We start from the raw sequence: 22,564 nt of genomic DNA, 5'->3' as shown, positions 1-22,564 counted from the left end.
TCCTGTTTGATCCGGACGACACGACGTCCACAGTTTCCAAAAAAAAATATGGAACAATATCATAATATGGACTCGTAAGACCACAGAACACTTTTACTCTTTTCATCAGTCCATATTAGATGAGCTCAGGCCCAGCGAAGCCGGTTGTGTTTCTGGGTGTTGTTGATAAATGGCTTTTGCTTTGTCCCTCCGAAGTGTAGGTCCTGAGGTTAAAGACTGCTATATACAATGACCCTGCAGATGAAAATTAGCTTTTGGCTACAACCTGACACATTGAAATTGTATATGTCCATTAATTAATTAATGTATGATAACAAATGAGTTCCTATCAGGAGTTGTAATATACATCTATCAACAAGCTTATCGGTGTGTTTAGTTTTGACAGGCGAAAAGTTAAGTTGGGGAAAATGTGTTAGTTTATAAATTGTGGGCGGCACAGCTCGCTTGGTAGAGTGGCCGTGCCAGCAACTTCAGGGTTCTAGGTTCGATTCCCGCTTTCGCCATGCTAGTCACTGCAGTTGTGTTCTTGGGCAAGACACTTTACTCACCTGCTCCCAGTGCCACCCACACTGGTTTAAATGTAAATTAGATATTTGGTTTCACAATGTAAAGCGCTTTGAGTCACTAGAGAAAAGCGCTATATAAATATAATTCACAATTAATTCATGTTTCTGTGCGACCCGGACAAATGATCTAAAAAATTGTAAGTTAAAATACTGATTGTCGCACAACCTCTAGGTGTGGCAAAATTATTCTCTGCATTCGACCCATCGCCCTTGTTCCACCCCCTGGGAGGTAAGGAGAGCAGTGAGCAGCAGCGGTGGCCGCGCCCGGGAACCATCTTTGGTGATTTAACCCCCAATTACAACCCTTGATGCGGGGTGCCAAGCAAGGGAGGTAATGGGTCCCATTTGTATAGTCTTTGGTATGACTCGGCCGAGGTTTGAACTCACGACCTACCGATCTCAGAGCGGACACTCTAACCAATAGGTGCAACCTCATGCCAAAATGCATCAATCTTATGATTCGATACTTTGGCATTGAACATTTTTATCAAGATTACCCAACATTGTGACATATATAAGCCTTTTAATAAAGAAAATATTGTAATTATTAAGATGAAAGTTCGGTTTTAAGTTGAGCTACAACTACAATACGTCCTGCTATTTTATTAGTGCGATACTGCTATCTAAAACGCCTGTTTACAACACAGTGTTATCAATGTTTTAATGTTTTATTTCCTGATGAGAGTGCCGAAATACGACCACATCACACCAAATCTCAAATCCCTTCACTGGCTTACTGTTGCATTCAGGATTGAATTCAAAATCTCCCTACTAACCCACCAGTGCCTCCATGGAAATACCCCCGTCAACCTCAAAGAACTGCTCACCCCCAAATCCTCCACATGACACTTCCGCTCCAAACAGGCTAACCTCCTCCAACCTCCAAGGACAAAGCTATTTTACATGTCAGCCCTCCCTGACATTTTGGGGATGACAGTCATCACCTTTTTAAATCCATGGTTTTCAGTCAGAAAACGGTGGCTTGCACTCTTCCAGTTGGAGAATAATGTCCTTCTGCAGTGAGAGGGGCTCCAATATCTCTGGGTGTTTTTCACATAACAGAGGAAAGAAATATGGATTTTGAGATTTGACAGGTGGATTGGTGCAACGTCTGCAATAATGTGCTTGATTTATTGGACTGTCATGGCGAGGAGAAAGCAGGGACAGAATGCAAAGCTCTCAATTTACCAGTCGATATCAATTCTTCCCCTCGCTCATGTTTACAAAAGGACAAAAGTCAAGCGGCTAATATTTGTTTGTTCCGCGAGGTGGCTGAGTAACCCTTCAGAGAGTGGAACTCAGAGTAGAGACGCTTCTTTATCAGATTCCTCCTTACGTGAGTTGTTCCGGGCATATTAACTATGAACAATAAAACACTGAATTTTGACAATGTATGAACATTGCTCCTCGACCGCAGACTACCTCCAAGATCAGATGCGTCAAACGTACGGCCCGAGGGCCGGATCAGGCCCGCGAACAGGATTTATCCGACCCGCGGGATGAGTTTGCTAAATATTAAAAATGTGCCTGAAAATTTAGAATGAAATAAACTGCTGTTCTAAAAGTGTCCACTGCATGTCACAATAGCAATTAATTGTATCTTTTTAGATGCTGCTACATATGTACAAAATAAACCACATGATATTAGTACATCAGTCGGGGAAAATGATCAAACTACAAAAATAACATACTGTAATTTGATTTTAATATACCTTTTTTTCATCTTGATTGAAAATTAACACCAATGAGTTGACTGATGAACATTATCACATAACTTATTCAGAAAATATAAATCACAACAAATAAAGATAGAATACTGTTAACTGCAACATGTAAGTGTAAAAAAAACAACAACATTATGATTTGTACATTTTCCTAATGTGCTTGTTCTTTTTTTAAACAATGAAAGCAATCTGATGTTGTCTTTATTTTAAAGTTATCATGCTGTGATTTTACCAGTCCGGCCCACTTGGGAGAAGATTTCTCTCCATGTGGCCCCCGATCTAAAATGAGTTTGACACCCCTGTCCTACAAGCCCCGTTTCCATATGAGTTGGGAAATTGTGTTAGATGTAAATATAAACGGAATTCAATGATTTGCAAATCATTTTCAACCCATATTCAGTTGAATATGCTACAAAGACAACATATTTAATGTTCAAACTGATAAACATTTTTTTCTGTGCAAATAGTCATTAACTTTAGAATTTGATGCCAGCAACACGTGACAAAGAAGTTGTGAAAGGTGGCAATAAATATTGATAAAGTTGAGGGATGCTCATCAAACACTTATATGGAACATCCCACAGGTGTGCAGGCTAATTGGGAACAGTTGGGTGCCATGATTGGGTATAAAAGCAGCTTCCACGAAATGCTGAGTAATTCACAAACAAGAATGGGATGAGGGTCACCACTTTGTAAGCAAATTGTCGAACAGTTTTAGAACAACATTTCTCAATGAGCTATTGCAAGGAATTTAGGGATTTTACCATCTACGCTCCGTAAAATCATCAAACGGTTCAGAGAATCTAGAGAAATCCCTGCACGTAAGCGATGATATTACGGACCTTTTGATCCCTCAGGCGGTACTGCATCAAAAACCGAAATCAGTGTTTAAAGGATATCACCACATGGGCTCAGGAACAATTCATAAAAACACTGTCATCAACTACAGTTGGTGGCTACATCTGTAAGTGCAAGTTAAAACTCTATTATGCAAAGCCAAACCCATTTAAAAAACAACACTCTGAAACGCCGCTGGCTTGGCTGGGCCCGAGCTCATATAAGATGGACTGATGCAATGTGGAAAGGTGTTCTGTGGTCTGATGAGTCACCATTTCAAATTATATTTGGAAACAGAGGACGTGGTGTCCTCCAGAACAAAGAGGAAAATAACCACCCAGATTGTTTTAGGCGCAAAGTTCAAAAGCCAGCATCTGTAATGGTATGGGGGTGTATTAGTGCCCAAAGCATGGGTAACTTACACATCTGTGAAGGCACCATTAATGCTGAAAGGTACATACAGGTTTTGGAGCAACATGTGTTGTCATCCAAGCAACGTTATCATGGACGCCTCTGTTTATTTCAGCAAGACAATGCCAAGCCACGAAGCGTGGCTTCGTAGTAAAAGAGTTCGGGTACTTTCCTGGCCCACCTGCAGACCAGACCTGTCTCCCATCGAAAATGTGTGGCGCATTATGAAACGTAAAATACGACAGCGGAGACCCCGGACTGTTGAACGACTGAAGCTCCACATAAAACAGGAATGGGAAAGAATTCCACTTTCAAAGCTTCAACAATTAGTTTCCTCAGTTCCCAAACGTGTATTGAGTGTTGTTAAAAGAAAAACGGTGATGTAACACAATGGTGAACCTGCCCTTTCCCAACTACTTTGGCACGTGTTGCAACCATGAAATTCTAAGTTGATGATTATTTGCAAAAAAAAATTCAGTTTATGATTTTGAACATCAAATATCTTGTCTTTGTAGTGCATTCAACCGAATATGGGTTGAAAAGGATTTGTATATATATGTGTATATATATATATATATATTTTTTTTTTATACAAATATAAATATGTATATATATATTCCTTGCGCACTAATTGATTGAAAGAGCACGCACTTGGCGCGATGATGTCATGTTGTCGATGGAAAAATGCATTTTTAGACCAGATGATTTGCCTGAGCAATGAGGAGACCCCGAGAGTAACAAGCGCTTGCCTTGTTGCCTTTCCATTAAGAACATTACATTAGTTTTTTGTATAAGTTTGCTTGTTTCAAGAAATGTAATGCCAAGTGCATTCATTATGTCAAGATAATGGGACTAGCATTTAGAATAGATAGAATAGAATAGAAAGTACTTTATTGATCCCTGGGGGAAATTCAGCACCACAGTTCGCTCACAATAGACAATAATAATAATAAATAATATATAACATATATTATGTATATAATATATAATATATGAATAATATAAATATAGTCTACATATATTTTACATTTAAGTCCAGTCAAGGAACATATGCATTACACACTCTGATGGCTGTCAGTATGACGGACCTCCTGTGTCGTTTCGTGTTACATTTTGGGAGTCTGAGCCTTCCACTGAACGTGCTCATTGTCTCCGCAAGGTCTGAGTGTAGTGGGTGGGAGGTGTTGTCCATAATAGCTAGGAGTTTTACTAGACCTTTCCTCTCTGACACCACCGCCAGAGAGTCCAGCTCCACTCCCACCACTTTACCTAACCTTTGTCTTGTGTTAGGGTCGGCACGACCCTTATTAGTTTTTAAATGGATAAAAGAACCACATAAATTGATTATTTTTCATCAAGGCTTTTTGACTTTGTCAGACACCTCGATTTCAACAAAATAAAATGTTTCCTTTTTTTTTTCACTAAATTTTAAAATGCTCTGGTGGAAATAATGACTTTGGTGTTGTTCTAAAAATAATATTATAAAGCAATAATTAGAGTCAAAACTGAACACACTGACAGCCAGCTCCTCTCCCAATCATGTGAGCTTTAGGGGATTCTCATTTTACTTTGTTATCCAGTAAAAAAAAACATTGGATGTTAGATAAGTGTTTTTAGTGTATTTTACAGCTAATTTAAGAAAAGTGCACTTGTTAATAGTGAGGCTATACTTATTTTAAGTTATTTTTGGGTCCATAGAGGTTAGTTAATTTTACTTGTTTTGGAAAGTCTTGATAAGACAAATGTTCATGTTCTATTGGCAGATAATTTTGCTTAGTTCAGATAAAGTACTCTTCATTGTTTTATGTTTTTTTCTTGTTTTTGAACACTGACTTTTTGCAGTGTAAGAACAACAAACATGAACATAAATGCAAAGGGGAAAAATGTGAGATTATGTCCGACAGCTGGCCTGAGAATGCCTCGGTATACCGATGGTGTGACAGGGAGTGGGAAAGCTTTGGCATCCAACAGAAATGTCTCCCCCTGGACTCAATCTGGAAAGTGTATATGGAGGAAATGAGATGCATATGCGAATTGAATCCGAATGTGAATCTGGCATCCCCTTACAAAAAACATGAGAATCCGGATAACGTTTTTGGGGTGAGAAAAAAAAAATATTCATTCTAATCCTTTGCCCCTGGAGAGGGGGTCCAGACTGAAGCCAAGGGGGAAAAAACCTCATAGCTGTAGCACACATAAACATGTGTGTAAGAGGGAAACATCAAAGAATAGAAATTACATTAAAGACATTGAAAGAGCAGAGCTGATGCAACCAGCCACTTCTACACAAAAGTAAAACCACAACAAAACATACACTGTGATGGCCTCTGCGGTGTTCCAAAACATCGTCTGCTGGGGTGGGGGAGCAGCATGGCCAGAGACAGGAGCAGACCCAACAAAGCAACCAAGAGGGCCGACTCCACCCTCGGCCGCCCACCAACTCTCGGCCAGTTTCCAGCCCGCATGGATGAGCGAGGATACGTCCGATACCTGCTCATTCAGCCAAGACACAGTAAAGCCCACCTGTCCTGGCGCTCCACTCTCGGCTGTCCACCAACTCTCGGCCAGTTTCCAGTCCGCATGGATGAGCGAGGATACGTCCAAGGAGACAAAGGTGTCCGATGCCTGCTCATTCAGCCAAGACACTGTAAAGCCCGTCTGTCCCGGCGCTCCACCCTCGGCCGTCCACCAACTCTCGGCCAGTTTCCAGTCCGCATGGATGAGCGAGGAAACGTCCGAGGAGACGGAGGTGTCCGATACCTGCTTATTCACACCAAGACACTGTTAAGCCCGTCAGTCCCGGCGCTCCACCCTCGGCCTTCCACCAACTCTCGGCCAGTTTCCAGTCCGCATGGATGAGCGAGGATACGTCGAGGAGATGGAGGTGTCCGATACCTGCTCATTCAGCTAAGACACTGTAAAGCCCGTCAGTCCCGGCGCTCCACCCTCGGCCTTACACCAACTCTCGGCCAGTTTCCAGTCTGCATGGATGAGCGAGGATACGTCCAAGGAGACGGAAGTGTCTGTTACCTGCTCATTCAGCCAAGACACCGTGAAGCCCGTCTGTCACGGCGCTCAGAGCCAGCTTCGCAGTCCTTGTCTCTTCATCCGCCATCTCCTCCAGTCTCTCCAAACTGACTCTGGTGTGACAGAGACCCAGCAGCCCGAGAGGCAGATCCAGAAGTTCACAAAAAGCCCTTACAGAAGTCACAAAAAGTGCCACCCCTTGTCACACAGTCCCAAATGGTCCCAAACCAAAAGGCAAACCCTACATGAAAACAAGAGTAAAAGTACTTACACCTGTTTTCTTTTTATTACAGGGAGACGGGGCACGGACTAGCATTACGCTGGACTTCGGCGACGGTCACGCCGTGACTTACTCCAATCTAAGCTCAATTGAGGATGGAATCAAATACGTCTACAAGACAGCTGGTATTTTCCGGGTGACTGCTGTGGGGGAGAACAGCCTTGGCTCAGATACTGCCATACTCCACCTACACATATTATGTAAGATGTATACCATTTTCTAATTTGGGTTTACAAATATGTTCATTCTAGATATGTCCCGGCAGAAAATAAACCAAGTATCCTCCAGTTATCATTGTCACTGGAGCACTAGAGGAAAATGAAATACTATCGATACCTAGTGTAGTATCCATGGTAGGTAGGTAGGTAGGTTTTTATTGTCATTGCAACAAATACAACACATTTTTTATTTACAGCACAAACCCGTTCAAGATTAGACAAACAAACAGTGTACAGGGCTACAGAACAGGATCGCTGATGGGTCGCCACGAGCGCCTCATAAAAGATGGGTAAAGGTAAAACGCTGGGGAAGAAGTGAGTAAAAAAATATAATTTAGACTGGGCTCCTAAAGGGGGCTTAGTCTGGAGTGGGATAAAAAACCTCCGTGCAATGCACACAAAAAAAACACGTTACATTTAATCACGACAAACTCGCAACAGAGGAGCGGGGAGTTGGGGCCCTGGAAGGCGACTGCTGCTTGGAAGCGCTGCCATCCTACCATCACTCGAGGGGAAAAAGCAGTGGTGAAGGCGTGGGGTGGGGGTGGGGTGTGTGTGCGTGTATGCCCAATTGTCTTGGGTGTGATGATGTAAAAAGTTCGACTCCAGGTGTCGTTGAGGAGGGAGGGAGGTCAAAGCGTCTATCGTTGAGGTGTCCTCTGAAGTGTTTTTTCAGAACAGCCTGGTCCTGTTTCCACAGCGTCAATGCCTAAGAGGGAGTCAAATCGTAGATTAGGATGTTTGTTTTCTGCGAGCAGACAAAAAAAAACAATGGCTTGTCTGTTCTATTCGTCCATGCTGGTTGCTCTCAAATTCAATTCAATTTTGCTTTTCAGCAAGCTTCTCCATGATGTGATCCATCTTGATGTAGTATCCATATTATTGTTGTCCCGATACAAATATTTTGGTACCGGTACTAAAATAATTGTTGATACTTTTCGGTATTTTTCAAAATAAAGACGACCATAAAAAATTGCATTATTGGCTTTATATCACGGTACATTAAATATATGTTTCTCATTGCAAATTTGTCCTTAAATAAAATAGTGAACATAAAAGACAACTTGTCTTTTAATAGTAAGTAAACAAACAAAGTCTCCTGATTTAATTGCTAACGTATGCAGTAACATATTTTGTCATTTACCATGCTATTATTTTGTGAAAATTAAGGACAAGTGGTAGAAAATGTTCTGTAATTCACTGTAGAGATAGGGGTGAGAAGCTCTGCCATCCGGGAGGAGCTCAACGTAAAGCCGCTGCTCCTCCACATCGAGAGGAGCCAGATGAGGTGGTTCGGGCATCTGGTCAGGATGCCACCCGAACGCCTCCCTAGGGATGTGTTTAGGGCACGTCCAGCTGGTAGGAGGCCACGGGGAAGACCCAGGAACCGTTGGAAAGACTATGTCTCCCGGCTGGCCTGGGAACGCCTCGGGATCCCCCGGGAAGAGCTAGACGAAGTGGCTGGAGATAGGGAAGTCTGGGCTTCCCTGCTTAGGCTGCTGCCCCCGCGACCCGACCTCGGATAAGCGGAAGATGATGGATGGATGGATGGATGGATGGTAGAAAATGAATTATTAATCTACGTGTTCATTTACTGAAATATCTGCTTACTTTCTCTTTTAACATGCACTCTCTAAACTTCTGTTAAAATGTAATAATCACTTATTCTTCTGTTGTTTGATACTTTACATTAGTTTCGGATGATACCACACATTTACTTATCAATCCGATACCAAGTGATCCATGATACATGATCATACATTGGTCATATTCATAGTCGGGTGGGGATGAGTGGTTGGCGGACCGCTACATTTCAGAGGCGGTTTAGTCCCGAATATGTTTCATGAGCATCGCGGTACTATACTAATATCAATTTACCGTACAACTAGTGGTGTAACGGTACATGTAATTGGATTGAACCATTTCGGTAGGGGGGTTTCGGTTCGGTACTGGAGTGTACCGAACGAGTTTCTAAGCTAAAGTCTTAACAAGCTGCTTTGCTTCTTTTGCCTCTGTCTCCGCACCCAGCATTGTCCCACCCACACCACCATCTTGTTGGTTACATATATAGCAGTATCAGCCAATCAGCAGTGCGTATTCGGAGCGCATGTAGTTAATGCTTCAGCGTCGAGCAGATATGTGTTTAGCAGGTGAGCATAAGGCAGCGTACTCTCCCCAAATGATAATAAACACCTCCCAGTCAACTACTACTAACATCACTATGTGCCCGTTGACCTTTTAGAAACCTAAACTGCAGCTCAGCTCGCTCGCAGTTCTGGCTTTAGGTGAAGGTTAATTAGCTTTTAGCGTAATGTTAGCTCATTTTGCGGTGTGTGTGTGTGTGTGTGTGTGTGTGTGTGTGTGCGCGTGTTTTACGGACAGAAAAGCTTTGAATGGCAGGGTCCCTGCTATCACATGATGTTAAAAAATTACATTTACATACTAAAAATCAACTACAGGCTTCCCAAATGCTGTGATAAATTAAGCATGATGAGTTGACTTGAAACTGTTTAATGTTGCACTTTTTTATATGTAGAAGAAAAGTTTGTCATTTTATTTAATCTGAGCAAAAATTTGAGGCAGTTTAATGTTGCCCTTATGTGGGCCTACCTAGGATGTCGTAGTAGTTTGTGTTGTGGTTTGTGCAGCCCTTTGAGACACTAGTGATTTAGGGCTATATAAGTAAACATTGATTGATTGATTGATTGATTGATTAACGTGGGCAGAATGATTATAGTGTTCCCAATGTTAAAAGGATAAAGCCATTGTTTACAAATTTGGTAAATAAATTACCCCAAAAATTGTGTTTTGTTGTTTTCTTACGGTACCGAAAATTAACCGAACCGTGACCTCTAAACTGAGGTATGTACCAAACCGGAATTTTGTTCAGTACAACGCTACCATGAAATGATTAACTTGGACCCCGACTTAAACAAGTTGAAAAACTTTTTCAATACTAAAGTGATTACATCGATATTTTTATTATTTTTATTAATACTAAATCTTTCTTTGGTGGTTGTTATTGTTTACAAACTAAAGTCAGTCTCTGGGTATAAGAAGCCTTTAAGGCAGACTTGGGCAAATAAAGGCCCGTGAGCGACATGCCCAGATAAAAATAATACGTTAAGCGTTTCAATCTGACCCGTCGGACATTTCCAAATGATTTTTTTAGATCTTTAAGATGGAAAGTGTAGCTGCCATTATAATGTGCAGTGATGTTTTTTAATGACTGTAAATCTTTAACTATACTACATAAGTATTTCAATGGTTGGAATCTGCGCTTTTGCATGACATAGTAGTTACTATGGAAATCTAGTTAGTTACTATGGTAATCTAATCAGTTACTATGGTAATCTAATTCACAGCAGCTCAGACGAGGCACCAAGCAGTGTGGAGATTTTCACAACAAAGTTTTAAAGTTTAGTAATATCCCAGATATATCAGATTGTAGGTGTTTTTTTTTTTGTAATGTTTGTTTGTTTCCCTGTGTTTGTTGCATTTCTGTTGTGTTTCGCTTGATTGTAAAATATGTGTAACGAGAAGGGGTGTGACGTTCATATGTTGCCAATATTCAGTGTTTTATTTTTCATAGTTAATATTGTAAAACCCACATTATTTATTTTCAGGTACATTCTCAGTGCCTCATTCAGTAAAAAACAAAAGGAAAATTCCATTCTGTTTTTTAAAGCGGTCTGTCAATCAGACATTATTGTGAGGTTTTGTCATGTCTTTGTGATCATGTTTTGTTTAGTTGTGTTAGATCACTTCAAGACTCCATTGGTTGCTGTTTTTTCACTACATTGTTTTGTTTCCATGCCTACCAATCAATTCACCTGTCCTCACGACTCGCGCACCTGATTCATTTGAACTTACGCACCTGTTTTCAAGCACCACAGTACTATTTAAGCCTGTAGTTGCCAGGCAGTCAGCCTAGCAACATCACCCTCCTACACACCCATGTTATCCATGCTGATGATCCATGCTTTTTGTTGTCCATAGTTTTGCCTTAGTGCAAGTTTTAGTTTTCATAGCTAAGTTTTTGTACCTCCTCTGTTAGCGCCTTTCGTTTGTACCTTTTTTTGAGTTAAGATTAAAATATATCATTACCTTCACGTCGTGTCCGGTACAGTCACTTTGCACCACAGGAAAACAAGCCTCACCAAAGTCCATGCCATGACAGGTTTTGTATTAGTGTTCCTAAAAATCAGATATGCCGGCCCCCAGACACATTTTTTTCTTTAAACGTGGCCCCCCGAGTCAAAGTTCTGCTTTAAGAGCCAGTTTTTGATTTTGTTTCGTTTTTGTGCAGAAATTACTTTATTTGATTCGAAAATTGTATGTAGTGTTCAATATCAGAAATGTAATGCCAAGTATCAGATCAGGACTGGATATCAGATCAGATCTGAGGCGAAAAATGTCGATCGGGAAATCGTTAGTTCATATATTTTAGTTTTTTTTAATCCTTTTTGCTAAAAAAATCGTTGCATCATATCCATACTACTGTCTTGATCAAAACCATGAAGCAAATGGCATTTCCCATATCATCAATACTCGGGTTTACAAGATGACTGATGCAGTGCTTAAAGTAAGCCTGGTTGTCGTTCACGATCTATCAGTTCTATGTGGCTTACGGGGACAACCGCAGACCAGGATGACACTGATGATAGATAGCACACACGTGTTCGGAATACTGAACACCGCATATCTTAAGAGCATTTATATGATATGGTTTGTCCCTGGATTGTGTTGGATTTACATTATGACTCATTTGTGTGCCCGAGTAGGTCAGCTGGAGTACATCCATCTCTCGGCTCCCTTTGTGGCGGTACGGAATAAAGAAGTGAACCTGACAGCAGTTCTGTGGCCCGGCCAAGTGGGAACAGTAACCTATATCTGGTGGATTGGAAATAACACAGAGGTATTGTATACATAGCGCTGCACATTGGTATTTACTGTAAGTACATATTGAATTATAGGACTATTAGAGAATGTGCTGCTTAATACTCTAGTGACTATAACTTGTTTACTGGTGATGATGATGATGTTGTGACAGGCGGTTACGCCGGAAGTAGTGCCACCAAGTGCAAACAGAGAAGGCTTTGCACTGCAAAAAGTCAGTGTTCAAAAACAGGAAAAAAAAAATACAAAAATGTGGGGTACTTTATTTGAACTAAGCAAAATTATCTGCCAATAGAAAAATGTATTTCTGCTTGGCAAGACTTTCCAAAAACAAGTAAAATTAGCTAACCTCATATAACCCAAAAATATCTTGAAATAAGTGTATTCTCACTAATAACAAGTGCACTTTTCTTAACAGAAAAAAACTAATTAGACCTTTTTGCTCAATGTGTTGAAAAATATTCTTAAATTAAGCTCCTGTAGATCTTTGTAGTTTCTGGCCTGGTTCTGTAGGCTGTCAGTACTTTCAGTCCCTACACTGAAAAAAGTCCGTGTTCGAAAACAAGAAGAAAAAAAAAAAATTGGGGTATTTTTTTTTTCTCCATCCATCCATCTTCTTTCGCTTATCCGAGGTCGGGTCGCTGGGGTAGCAGCCTAAGCAGGGAAGCCCAGACTTCCCTCTCCCCAGCCACTTTGTCTAGCTCTTCCCGGGGGATCCCAAGGCGTTCCCGGGCCAGCCGGGAGACATAGTCTTCCCAACGTGTCCTGGGTCTTCCCCGTGGCCTCCTACCAGTTGGGCGTGCCCATAACACCTCCCTCGGGAGGCGTTCGGGTGGCATCCTGACCAGATGCCCGAACCACCTCATCTGGCTCTTCTCGATGTGGAGGAGCAGCGGCTTTACTTTGAGTTCCTCCCGGATGGCAGAGCTTCTCACCCTATCTCTAAGGGAGAGCCCCGCCACACAGCGGAGGAAACTCATTTCGGCCGCTTGTACCCGTGATCTTGTCCTTTCGGTCATGACCCAAAGCTTATGACCATAGGTGAGGATGGGAACGTAGATCGACCGGTAAATTGAGAGCTTTGCCTTCTGGCCAGCTCCTTCTTCACCACAACGGATCGGTACAACGTCCGCATTACTGAAGACGCCGCACCGATCCGCCTGTCGACCTCACAATCCACTCTTCCCTCACTCGTGAACAAGACTCCTAGGTATTTGAACTCCTCCACTTGGGGCAGGGTCTCCTCCCCAACCCGGAGAGGGCGGTCCACCCTTTTCCGGGAGAGAACCATGGACTCGGATTTGGAGGTGCTGATTCTCATTCCGGCCGCTTCACACTCGACTGCGAACCGATCCAATGAGATCTGAAGATCTTGGCCAGATGAAGCCATCAGGACCACATCATCTGCAAAAAGCATAGACCTAATCCTGCAGCCACCAAACCGGAACCCCTCAACGCCTTGACTGCACCTATAAATTCTGTCCATAAAAGTTATGAACAGAATCGGTGACAAAGGGCAGCCTTGGCGGTGTCCAACCCTCACTGGAAACGGGTTTGACTTACTGCCAGCAATGCGGACCAAGCTCTGACACTGATCGTACAGGGAGCGAACCGCCACAATAAGACAGTCCAATACTCCATACTCTCTGACACTCCCCACAGGACTTTCCGAGGGACAAGGTCGAATGCTTTCTCTTTTTTTTTTTCTAAGATACCAAAATTATCTGCCAATAGAACAATAACATTTGGCATGTCAAGACTTTCCAAAAATAAGTAAAATTAGCTAACCTGAATGAACCCAAAAATAGCTTAAAATAAGTATATTCTCATTAATAACAAGTTCACTTTTCTTGGTAGAAAAAAACATTTGACCTTTTTTCTCAATATGTTGAAAAATATTCTTAAATCAAGCTCCTGTAGAACTTTGTGGTATTCTGGCCTGGTTCTGTAGGCTGTGAATACAGTCAGTCCCTACACTGCAAAAAGTCAGTGTTCGAAAACAAGAAAAAAAATAAAAAATTGGGGGTATTTTATTTGAACTAAGCAAAATTGTCTGCTAATAGAACGAGAAATTTCGGCTTGTCAAGACTTTCCGAAACAAGTAAAATTAGCTTACCTCAGTGGACCCAAAAAATACCTTAAAATAAGTATATTATCAATAATAACAAGTGCTCTTTTTTTAACAGAAAGAAAATAGATAGTTTTTCTCAATATGTTGAAAAGTATTTTTCACATTAAGGTCCTGTAGAACTTTGTAGTGTCTGGCCAGGTTTTGTAGGCTGTAAGTACTTTCAGTCCCTACTCTGCAAAAAGTCAGTGTTCGAAAACAAGAAAAAATATACAAAAATTTAGGGTTTTTAATTTGAATAAGCAAAATTATCTGCCAATAGAAAATAAATGTTGGCTTGTCAAGACTTTCCAAAAACAAGTAAAATTAGCTAACCTCAATGAACCCAAAAATACCTTAAAATAAGTATATTCTCACTATTAAGTGCACTTTTCTTAACAGAAAAAAAAAATACAAACCCCGTTTCCATATGAGTTGGAAAATTGTGTTAGATGTAAATATAAACGGAACACAATGATTTGCAAATCCTTTTCAACCCATATTCAGTGAATATGCTACAAAGACAAAATATTTGATGTTCAAACTGATAACTTTAGAATTTGATGCCAGCAACACGTGACAAAGAATTTGGGAAAGGTGGCCATGAATACTGATAAAGTTGAGGAATGCTCATCAAACACTTATTTGGAACATCCCACAGGTGTGCAAGCTAATTGGGATCATGTGGGTGCCATAAGTTGGTATAAAAACAGCTTCCCAAAAAATGCTCAGTCTTTCACAAGAAAGGATGGGGCGAGGTACACCCCTTTGTCCACAACTGCGTGAGCAAATAGCAAACAGTTTAAGAACGTTTGTCAAAGTGCAGTTTTCAACATCTACGGTCCATAATATCATCAAAAGGTTCAGAGAATCTGGAGAAATCACTCCACGTAAGCGGCATGGCCGGATACCAACATTGAATGACCATGACCTTTGATCCCTCAGACGGCACTGTATCAAAAACCGACATCAATCTATAAAGGATATCACTACATGTGTTCAGGAACACTTCAGAAAACCACCGTCACTAAATACAGTTTGTCGCTACATCTGTAAGTTCAAGTTAAAGATGTACAATGCAAAGCAAAAGCCATTTATCAACAACATCCAGAAACGCCGCCGGCTTCTCTGGCCCGAGATCATCTAAAATGGACTGATCCAAAGTGGAAAAGTATTCTGTGGTCTGACGAGTCCACATTTCAAATAGTTTTTTGAAATATTCGACATTGTGTCATCCGGACCAAAGGGGAAGCGAACCATCCGGACTTAAAACAAGTACAACGCTCTAAAATAAAAACTGCTTAGTGAGAAAATTATCTTATCAGACTAAAAATAAGCAAATATCACCCTTATTTGAGATATTTAATCTTACTTAGATTTCAGTTTTTGCAGTGTAGCTCTTGGAAGAACACATAAATGTGACTGATGGTCAGGAAGGAGTTGCTGGTGTCACACGGACATTTTTTTAGAGCCTGTTCGTGTGTTTGTTTGTGCCAGTCGGCCTGCACCGTTGCTGCAGGGTGAGATGTTAACCGGCCGTTGATAAGGTTCTCTCACAGGACCCCTGACGTTCTGACACTCCCTATTTCATCACGCTCAACCCTTATCCTTTTCTTTTCCCCAGCAGCCCATAATCACCCTGGAGGGAAGTGTGACATACACATTTTCCCAGGAAGGCATCAGTACCGTCACTCTGCAGGTGTCTGTGGGGAATACTATCCTGCAGGACCGAAAGACTATTTTCGTCCATGGTAAGGATTCTGCAACTCTTTTTTTCAAAAGTCTGTCATTGCAGCAAGTGTGTCACCTCAGGGCTGCATAATAAAAGGGTTTAAATTACAGTTGTGATATCGAAAATTATCGGTATCGGTTTCACAAAGTAAAGTCCATTACTTTTTAAAACGAAGCTGTACAGAGTGGTACAAGGACGTAGGGAGGAGTACAGTACTTAATTTTTGTGCCGGCCCGATTACATAATATCTACAGCTTTTTTCACACACAAGTGAATGCAAGGCATACTTGGTCTACAGCCATACAGTTCCCACTGAGGGTGGCCGTGTAAATAACTTTAACACTGTTACAAATATGCGCCACTCTGTGAACCCACACCTGACAAGAATGACAAACATATTTCGGTAGAACATCCGCACCGTAACACAACAAAAACACAACAGAACAAATGCCCAGAACCTCTTGCAGCACTAACTCTTCCGGGACGCTACAATATACACCCACGATCCTCCAACTCTGCCCACCTCAACCTCCTCATGCTCTCTCAGGGAGAGCATGTCCCAAATTCCAAGCTGCTGTTTTGAGGCATGTTTAAAAAAAAATAATGCACTTTGTGACTTCAATAATAAATATGCCAGTACCATGTTGGCACTATTTTTTTCATACCTTGAGTTGATTTATTTTGGAAAACCTTGTTACGTTGTTTAATGCATCCAGCGGGGTATCACAACAAAATTAGGCATAATAATGTGTTAATTTCACGACTGTTTATCTGCTAACTGTCGCACATATGGATCATGTTTTGTCATGTTATGTTTTTGATTTGGGACAATTAGTCACGTTTTGCACTTCCTGGTTTTGTTTGTTTCCATGCCAACCTCATTAGTTTTCACCTGTCACGTCCCTGTTCTCAGCCTCACCTGTTTTCACTAATCATCACAGCTATTTAAGTCACTCTTTTTCTTGTCTTCGTCCTGGGATCCTCACACTCACACCCACCCTACCCATGCTGTCCAAACCTTTACGTCCTGTCCTCAGTTCCATGCCGAGTAAGTTTATATATTTATGCCACAGTGCACTCTTTTGTTTCATGTCTTTAGTCTTGCCATCGTGCTGTTTAAGTTTATAGTTAAATTGTCTTTCATGCCCTTGAGCAGGTGTTTTTGTTCCACGTTTGTACTGTTTAGCCAAGTTTCTTCCTCCATTGTGAGCGCTTTTTGTTGTTTATTTTTTTATTAAATAAACCATGTACTTACATTCATGCCTGACTCGTCCCACATCATCCTTGCATCGAGGAAGCACAAACATCCACAGCCCAAGCTTGACACTAACAGGCTGATATCGGAATTGGTAATTAAGAGTTGGACACTATCGGAATATCAGATATGGGCCAAAAAGCCATAATCGGACATCTCTAGTTTTAATTTTACATAGGGAATATTTCCAAGTTGAAATGATAGATTGAAGGGTCAGCAAAAAAAAATCTGCTGAAATTATTTGCCATACTTTGGTTTATCAGGTCCTTTACTTTAGGCTGGTGTGTTTGGTCATCGGCTGCCTACATCTTCCTATTTTCTATTTTCAATGCCATCCTCTCAAGCAGACTGTTTAAGAAAATGTCTGACCTAGATCTCCACCATAACATCTGCATATGGATACAGGACTTTTTTAACCAACTGTGTAAATGTGAACGAGGCTTGGCAGGGCGCAAACATCATGATAGCATGGCGTCCAAACCTGCGCCGCCCTTGTACAACAGCTAGACTGCTTTTTTGTACGTTTCAACACACACAATCCTGGACCCCCATAACCCCCCCCAGGTCCCAGGCAAGCTCTCACCACTGATGAGCTGCTGCGAACCTCCGTATTGCACAGAGTAAACCCGCACAAAGCCACTGGCCCTGACAGGCTCAGAGGATTGTACAACCTCAGCGAGGTGGGGTGTTAACCAGGCTTTTTTAGTACCTCGAGGACGCGAGAAGCATCCCTAACCAGTGGAAAGAATCCATCATCATCATCCCAATCCCCCCAAAAAAGACACCACCTAAGGAGCTGAGGGATTCCAGGCCAGTGGTCCCTGACCTCAATCCTGTGCAAGTGTATGAAAAGAGTGGTGTGGACAATACTGTTAAGTGGCTCCCCAGACAAACTGGATCCATTCCGGTTGGCATAGAAATCAAAGTGAGGCAACAGAAATTGAGCTTGTACTCGACTCGATGCAGTTTGCCTAGAAATTGTGGCCTAGTGGGCGGACTCAGCTCAGGTCAAAGGCCAGCAAGAAGAGGTAGGTCTTAAGAACAGTTTTGAAGACCCCCAGGCTCTGGGCTGACCTAATGTGGAGGGGGAGGCCGTTGCAGAGCTTAGGGGCAGCAACGGAAAAGGCTCTGTCCCCTCTGGTATTTAGCCTGGATCTGGGGACCGCCAACAGCAGTTGGTCAGCTGACCTTAGGGCTTTAGACGAGGTACAATGATGCAGAAGTTCGGTCAGGTATTGTGGGGCCACACCATGTAGGGATTTAAAAACAATTAAAAGTAATTTAAAATCAATGCGGGAGCCAGTGGAGTGAGGCCAGGACTGGGGTGATGTGCCTGCGTTTTTTTGGTGCTGGGGAGTAGATGGGCAGCCGCGTTTTGCACAAGCTGCAAACGGCTGAGTGCTGCCTGATCAATGCCAGCGTACAGTGAGTTGTTGTCTAGTCTGTGTGTAATGAAGGCGCAGATAGCAGTCTCCAGGTCACTCCGGGAGAGATACGCCTTGGTTTTTGCTTTGGTTCAGAGATGGTAAAAGCTGGTACTAACCACTGAGCTTACCTGTTTGGTGAATTTAAAGGCACTATTGAAGATCACTCCGAGATTTATTTCGGAGGACCGGAGGTTTTCACCCAGAGGACCTAGAGCACTGACAAACGAGACTTGAGATGATTCGCCGAAGATGATGATTTCGGTCTTGCTCTCATTAAGGTTGAGGAAGTTAGCACTCATCCATGCTTTGATGTCAGTCAGACATATCAGTAGGTGGCAGCCAGTAGCGAATTGCTTTGTAGATGTCGGGAACAGCGGGGGGCATTGTGCAGGTAAAAAGGTATCTAATGCTTAAACCAAAAATAAACAAAAGGTGAGTGCCCCTAAGAAAAGGCATTGAAGTTGACGGAAGGCTATGCTGAACGCAACTAAAACTGAACTGGCTGCAAAAGTAAACAAAAACAGAATGCTGGACGACAGTAAAGACTTACTGTGGAGCAAATACGGCGTCCACAATGTACATCCGAACACAAAGAAGGATAAAAACAACTGAAATATTTGTGATTGCCGAAACAAAGTAGATGCGGGAAATATTGCTCAAAGGAAAGACATGGAAAATACCAAAAAAAGGGAAAAAGCCACCAAAATAGGAGCACAAGACAAGAACTAAGACACTACACAGAGGAAAACAGCAAAAAACTCAAAATATGTGACGGCATGGTTGGTTATGGTTTGAAGTCATATCCAACAACTTTTTACTGTCAACTGAGTTTCGTTTTTTTTTTTTTATGATTTTTGCTGGTAGTGTGCCTGCGGATTTTTTCAATGCAAAAAATGTGCCTTGGCTCAAAAAAGGTTAAAAAAACACTGTTTTAAAGGGATTTAGCAACAGGACTGCCACAGGGCTGTGTTCTGCCTCCCATGTTTTTCTCCGTCTACACCAGTGCTTCTCAATTATTTTCTAATATGCCCCCCAAGAAGAAACAACTAACCCGCCCACCCCACTTTTTTCTGCGACTATAAATTCAAAATACGTTTATTTCTAAACACTAATTGTGAACGACTCGTACCGTCTTGCGGGTTCCAGGGACCACCAGGGAAGGACATGCCTCTGAGCAGTTTTAGACTTCTTTATTATAAAATAAACAAAAGTCTGTTGCGTGTTGCTTTCCAGCCTTCCCGTAGTCTGCGTAGTCTTTCTCTCGCTGTCTTTCGGGTTGCACGCGTTGCTGCTCGTGTTGTCGTCTCTCTCTGGTTCCTTCCTCGTATGGGTTGCTTTCGCTCCGCACCATCACCAGCCCCGTTCTCTCCTCCTTCTCCCCTTTTATACAGCGAAAGGAGATACGTTAATCGTGTACAGGTGCGCGATCCACACACCTGATCTTGTTTGTGGCGTCACTCCCGGTACGCCCTGCCTCGCTCCTTGCTCGCCATCCCCGCATCCTCGCCACCATCTTGGGCCGGGCTCTAGCGTGCCCTGCCTCTCTGTCGGACCGTCGTCTCCCCCTCTCCAAACTATTGTTACAAGTACACTCTGCATAACAATGTATAATTCAGTTCAGTTTCAGTTTTTTTCCAACAGGCATACGATACAACAAAATGCATTAACATATTCCCAGTTGTTTCATTACAGCACATCCGAAAAGGAGTCGGAAGAAGCTGATCTTATTTAATCCTAACCTTTTTCATACCGTAGCTATTTTATCCTATTTCCTTGTTCTCCTTAACATTAAATAAATCAAAAACAAATGTGTGGAGAGGGGCATGACCTGGCAAAGGAGTATTGCCAGGACCGGCCTCGAAGAGAGCGAAGGGTGCGTAGATGGCCCAGGTGGGCCATTTTTATCTAATCACCTGTCGCCTTCATTAGCAGCAGCCGTGACGAGATGAGTAGTTGGAGTTGGAGGTGCTGCTGGGCAGACACAGAAAAGACTTGAGAAAAAAATTAAACAGTGTTGTACCCTGAATTCCTGGCAGTGTGTGGGGGTCTGAAGACCCCACTAGAGGGCAACATCTACAAAATGTATATCAACACAACAAAATAATAACTTTATTAACAATGTGTTTAATCTGTGGCAGGAAATATCAAATTTGTATCAATTTACCTAATATAAAATAAAAAAATAATGAAAAAATAAATTTTATAAATAACACACATATATATATATATATATATATATATATATATATATATATATATATATATATATATATATATATATACATATATATATATATATATATATATATATATATATATATATATATAACAATGCTTTTTTTCCCCACAGAGTATTTCCAATCTCATTTGTTGGCATTCTCTTCAAACATGGACGACCACAACCCTGATGTTCCAGAATGGAGGCTGGATGTGAGCCGAGTCATCAAGTATTCTTTTATCCAGGTAAAGGTCTCCGATTTTCTTCATGGAAGATGTTTTCTCCTGGCTTGGGCAAACACTGACTGCTTGTCTGGATATTTAGTCTGAAATTGCAGAGTGACTTCTCTAAGGCTTTGGATGCAAATATGTATTTTTTGACGATAATTGAGGTATGAGGGGTAAATATAGTCCAAGCTCTGATGACAGACCTTGCACAAACCACAATGAGTAGAGGGGCCACACATGCTGTAGTCGTTTGGCCCCTAAGGGGCACTTGCACGTTAGTGCTTTGCAGCTTGTCTAGTGACGATATCAGACAATCCAAACAAGCATCATCCTTTTCTCAATAATACAGTACTGAACTGAATTGAATTTATATAGCGCTTTTCTCTAGTGACTCAAAGCGCTTTACATAGTGAAACCCAATATCTAAGTTACATTTAAACCAGTGTGGGTGGCACTGGGAGCAGGTGGGTAAAGTGTCTTGCCCAAGGACACCACGGCAGTGACTAGGATGGCGGAAGCGGGAATCGAACCTGCAACCCTCAAGTTGCTGGCACGGCCACTCTACCAACCGAGCTATACCGCCCCACAGTACATTTTAATAGTATAATAGGGGGTAAAAATAAACACGTGGCATCATGTTGATCCTGCAGAATTCCAAACAGAGGCCTAAAATATGCAGATAACATTTATTTTTTTGCAGAGCATGTCACTGCATCAGTATTTATCATTAGCGTCAGTTTTTATGACGCCTATACCTGAAAGGTAGAATACGCACCCAAAAGTCACAAAACACAAATATGCAACATGCTCTCCAGCAAAGCTTTTTATACAAACCCCGTTTCCATATAAGTTCAGAAATTGTTAGATGTAAATATAAACGGAATACAATGATTTGCAAATCCTTTTCAACCCATATTCAATTGAATGCAGTACGAAGACAAGATTTTTGATGTTCAAACTGATAAACTTTTTTTTTTTTTGCAAATAATAATTAACTTAGAATTTCCTGGCAGCAACACGTGCCTAAGTAGTTGGGAAAAGGCATGTTCACCACTGTGTTACATCACCTTTTCTTTTAACAACACTCAATAAACATTTGGGAACTAAGACAACTAATGGTTGGAGCTCTGAAAGTGAAATTATTTCGCATTCTTGTTTTACGTAGAGCTTCAGTTGTGAGCCCATGTGGTGATATCCTTTAGAGATTGATGTCGGTTTTTGATACTGAGGGATTGAAGGTCCTGGTCATTCAATGTTGGTTTCCGGCCATGCCGCTTACATGGAGTGATTTCTCCAGATTCTCTGAAACTTTTGATGATATTGTGGGCCGTAGATGTTGAAATCCCAAAATTTTTTGCAATGGCACTTTGAGAAACGTTCTCAGACTGTTTGACTATTTGCTCACGCAGTTGTGGACAAAGGGGTGTACCTCGCCCCATCCTTTCTTGTGAAAGACTGAGCATTTTTTGGGAAGCTCTTTTTGTACCCAATCATGGCACCCACCTGTTCTCAATTAGCCTGCACACCTGTGGGATGTTCCAAATAAGTGTTTGATGAGCATTCCTCAACTTTAGCAGTATTTATTGCCACCTTTCCCAACTTCTTTGTCACATGTTGCTGGCATAAAATTCTAAAG

The 22,564-nt window shown here is 41.7% G+C and overlaps 1 protein-coding gene across 5 annotated transcripts in view; it reads left to right on the top strand.

Annotated features, from left to right (window-relative positions):
• Positions 1-22,564, top strand: part of LOC133557422 (VPS10 domain-containing receptor SorCS1) — a 415,482-nt gene that overhangs the window by 367,112 nt on the left and 25,806 nt on the right. For 4 of the 5 annotated variants that reach the window (XR_009807768.1, XR_009807769.1, XM_061907875.1 and 1 more), the window contains exons 19-22: positions 6,859-7,045; positions 11,848-11,981; positions 15,694-15,820; positions 20,834-20,946. Coding sequence is in view for 3 of the 5 variants with exons in the window: in XM_061907875.1 (XP_061763859.1) it covers positions 6,859-7,045; positions 11,848-11,981; positions 15,694-15,820; positions 20,834-20,946 (561 nt within the window). In the remaining 2 variants the exon portion in view is untranslated. The remainder of the gene's footprint in view (positions 1-6,858; positions 7,046-11,847; positions 11,982-15,693; positions 15,821-20,833; positions 20,947-22,564) is intronic. The other variant, XM_061907883.1, reaches the window with a different exon arrangement.

Source organism: Nerophis ophidion, linkage group LG01, assembly GCF_033978795.1.
Source record: "Nerophis ophidion isolate RoL-2023_Sa linkage group LG01, RoL_Noph_v1.0, whole genome shotgun sequence".
Lineage (NCBI taxonomy): Eukaryota > Metazoa > Chordata > Actinopteri > Syngnathiformes > Syngnathidae > Nerophis > Nerophis ophidion.
Note: the sequence above shows the minus strand (reverse complement) of the source record. Positions and strands in the feature narration are given on the sequence as shown.